This window comes from Herpailurus yagouaroundi, unplaced genomic scaffold, assembly GCF_014898765.1.
Source record: "Herpailurus yagouaroundi ecotype Mexico unplaced genomic scaffold, PumYag 214, whole genome shotgun sequence".
Lineage (NCBI taxonomy): Eukaryota > Metazoa > Chordata > Mammalia > Carnivora > Felidae > Herpailurus > Herpailurus yagouaroundi.
This window is the reverse complement of record NW_024412445.1, coordinates 1,073,955-1,077,581: the sequence shown is the minus strand read 5'-3', so window position 1 is coordinate 1,077,581 and position 3,627 is coordinate 1,073,955. Positions and strand designations below refer to the sequence as shown.

Here is a 3,627-nt window from a genome sequence, read left to right as displayed (position 1 = left end):
TGGAGCACCTCCCCCTCCCCTGGAGCACCCGCTCCCTGCCCTGGAACCCCCCCTCCCCGCCCTGGAGCACCTCCCCCCTCCCCTGGAACACCCCCTCCCCTGGAGCACCACCCCCTTGCCCTGGAACACCCCCTCCCCGCCCTGGAGTACCTCCCCCACACCCGGGAGCAACTCCTCCTCTCCTGAGCACCTCATCCCCCACCCTGGAGCACCTCCCCCCTGCCCTGGAGCAGCTCCTCCTCCCCTGGAGCATCTCCCCCCTGCCCTGAAGCACCCCTCTCCTCCCACTCCCCATGCCCCCTCCATGGAAGGCCTCAGCGCTCTTGCCAGGGGTGAGTAGAATAAGGAAGGAGGCCCACAGGGCTACCATGGAAGCTGGGTGATGTCCACGCAGAGCTTCATGTACTTGTCTCTACTCTCATCTATATTTCGAACCTTCCATCTCACTAAGTGTCTTACGTAAGGACAAGCACAGCTCCTGCCAGTGATTCAGCTGAGACAAGATAGATGCCTGGTGTCACCGGAACACGGCCACCACAGGCACATGACGGACTGAAAAGAGACAGAGCATCTCCAAGGAGCCCACCTGCCCCTGGGGTCTGGGCAGACCACAGGGGGTTCCAGCCCCGCACAGTTTTGGGGAGTGGCCGAGAGTGGGGGTGCTCTGGGTGAAAGCCTGGGGGCATCAGAGCAGGTGGGCACTGTGTGCAACTCCCACAGGGAACGGTGGGAAACAGTCACCCACAATTGGCCCGACACCAACAGTAAACTTCAAGTTGAAAACGACCCTGGAAATTTAGTAGAGCGAACACCACGTCTCACCAGCCCCACTCCAGGCGGGCCACACTGGACTGTGGCCACCGCCCTGGCCCGCACCCTCGTCATCAGGGCCCTTCCTGATCACTGGCTTCTGAACACAGAGCACCTCCCAGGCCCTGTGACAGGTGTGCACTGCCCCAGGGCTGCGGAAAAACTGAGGCAGCAAAAACCTCAACCTTCTTGAAACCTACAATCTGCACAGATGCTGACGTCTGTCCCCATACCACCTCCACTTGGCAGCCCCACAGAGCTCACACTCCTGGATCATAACCAGCTGCGGCACCTGGGAGCAACAGGAACTGACCTCTGAGAGGAGAGGTTTGCCAAGGTCAGCTTCTCGCCATGAAGCCCAGGCCAGATCACCAGGTGCACTGATCACACGTGACCCGCAGTGTTACTTTCAGGTTGAGACACAGCTCATAGAGTTAGTCTGCGCACACGGTCTGTGCTGCGAGGGACCCCGGGCCTCCCCCTGCAGCCCGCTCTCAGGGCAGGCCCTCTGCAGGCCGATAAACAGCACCTGTCTGGCCCCTGCAGGCAGAGGAAACCAGGACAGCCACCTCCTACTGCCCAGGGGCCACCGTCCCCCTACTGAGCCCCACACCATCAGCCTCTGCTGCACGGGACCCCGCACAGGACCTCAGCGCTTGGGGAAGCAGAAAGTACTAGCTGGTGAACACTCAGTGCCTGTGCTGACCGGCCAACAGGCAGGCCCCATGGGTAGATGACACAATTCTTACATCGAGAAGGCGCAGTCAGGCAGGAGAGTCAGCCCAGAGCAGGTGAACAGGCATTAAATCCACAATAAAAAAATGTATGCCTGCTGTGTATCTCTGACAGAACCAGGGGACAGTGGTCTCTACTGGGAACCTACATTAATCTTAAGGCAACACATATCACCTGGCCGCGTGTGCACAACTCGGAGCTCAGTGTGCTCTGCACAAAGTCCCCAGCAGCCCCAGAAGGGAGGGGACACGCTGAGAACCGGGGACGCCTCCATGCAGGTGCAGGCATTCTCAAGGACATATTGTATTTAATCCTTTACCTAATGATACAGAACCCGCCCCAAGTGCAAGGCCATGGCATCCTTAAGTTCAGCACTGAGCAAATGTGTAATGAGTACCTCGTTCGTGCCCGGCACTGGGGCAGCTGTGCACGGTGGTAGGGGCCATGCGGGGCTGTGGTCGACACTGGAGGAGGCACTGGAGCCAGAGTGGGAGTCAGGCAGAAGGCCCCGAGGCTACACTTCCGTCCAGCTGGGCACGTCAGCGGCTCCTCCCCGATAGACTCACATCTGCCCCAGGTGCACGCGGCTGAGTGGAAACCCCCTGCGGTGAGCGTCCAGACACACACACACACAGCACCTTCATCTCGCACCTGTGCTGCAACACTGCTCATCTTTTTTTTTTTTTTAAGATTTTATTTTTCAGCCCCAATGTGGGGCTCAAACTAATGACCCCGACAGCAAGAGCCGCCCACCCTTCCGTCTGAGCCAGCTGGGCACCCCAACAGATAAGCTTTCTAAATCATCTTCAGTACTAAGTTCCTGCCAGTAGGACACAGCCCATGCCCTCAGGCCTCCCGCAGGCCTGGGTCCCCATGGCTGCAGACATGCAGGCCACCCACGGACATCACCCACAAGATCCTGGCCATGCATGTACATGTGCTTTCTCTTCATCCTTTCCCTGATTCGCTTTCCAGCTCAGATCCTGGGTCCCAGCCGACCACCGTCCCTTGCACACAGGACACCTGAGGCCTCCTGCCTCTTGAGTTATGATGACGGCCCCTCCTCATCACTCACCATCCGCTACCAGCCACCACTTCTCAGACCCGGAAGCCACAGGAACCCTCCTCCCCTCTTCCCGAAGCAGGGGTGGGGGGGCCCGGGGCGGCCCAGGCCCAAGCCATCGTCCTCGCTGGCTCCAGCCCCACCGGGCTGACACCTACCTCGTTCTCCATGGGACACGGACCGGCCAGCAGGTGTGTCCGAACAGGGACTTTGGGGAGGAACTTTAGGGAGGGACTTGGGAAGAGCGCTGGTTCCTCCCTGCACTGGCCATTTGCTCCTCCCTCCTCTGCTCACTCACTCCTGATCGTGATGAAAACACGCTCGGATGGCAACCCTCCCCCCGAAAGACACATATGAGAAACAGGAAGATGGAGACCACAGCTTCCTTCTGCAAACCCACTGAAGCCGTTCTGCTCCGTCAACAGCATGAGAGGTGGGCAGCACATCTAAGTGCCCACAAAGCCTGAGAACAGCCGCGGGCACAGACAGACAGGAGCGGAGCCACACCCTCACCGCCTCAGCGTGTCCAGCAGGGCACACGGGCAGCCTCCCCATGCTTCCAGCCGGGGCCGCGGCTCAACCGAACCGCATGACTGCAATCCTGCACCAGCGCGAACAAGAGTGAGTAAGCAAAACCAGAGCCCCATGGGCCTCCCCCCTCCACCGCTGGGGGGTGCCTCCTGGCCCTCAGCCTCCCCGCCCCCTGGGCTCCTGAGCTGGGGCCCCCACTGTGACCCTGAAGAGCGTGTCTCTGAGCAAGTTCCCGTCAACGTCTTCGGGGTCAAAGCCGCTCATGTGGAAAAGCGGAAGCCCATGAGCTGCCGGTGAAGGCCCTTGCACAGAACATTCCAGAACAGCCTGCCGACAGGGAAGGCTAGCAACTAAGCATCTGGTGAGAGCGAGCACGTATGCTCATTGGTCAACAGTCAAACTCAACAATTACAACAGGTTTGTTATTAGCATGAACCCAATCCACGTGCTGACTTTCAACAGCCTTTTGCCCATGAAAGTGGCCATTT

General features: G+C 59.5%; 1 protein-coding gene across 3 annotated transcripts in view; it reads right to left on the bottom strand.

The window, feature by feature from the left end:
* Positions 1-2,899, bottom strand: part of CCM2 (CCM2 scaffold protein) — a 24,373-nt gene extending 21,474 nt beyond the window's left edge. The window contains exon 1 of one of the 3 annotated variants that reach the window (XM_040455003.1): positions 2,767-2,899. In XM_040455003.1, coding sequence (XP_040310937.1) covers positions 2,767-2,778 — 12 coding nt within the window. In that variant the 5' untranslated portion in view covers positions 2,779-2,899. Of the gene's footprint in view, positions 1-2,620; positions 2,640-2,766 lie in introns of those variants that run through there. The other 2 variants (XM_040455001.1, XM_040455002.1) reach the window with 2 other exon arrangements.
* Positions 2,900-3,627: the final 728 nt, after the last annotated feature.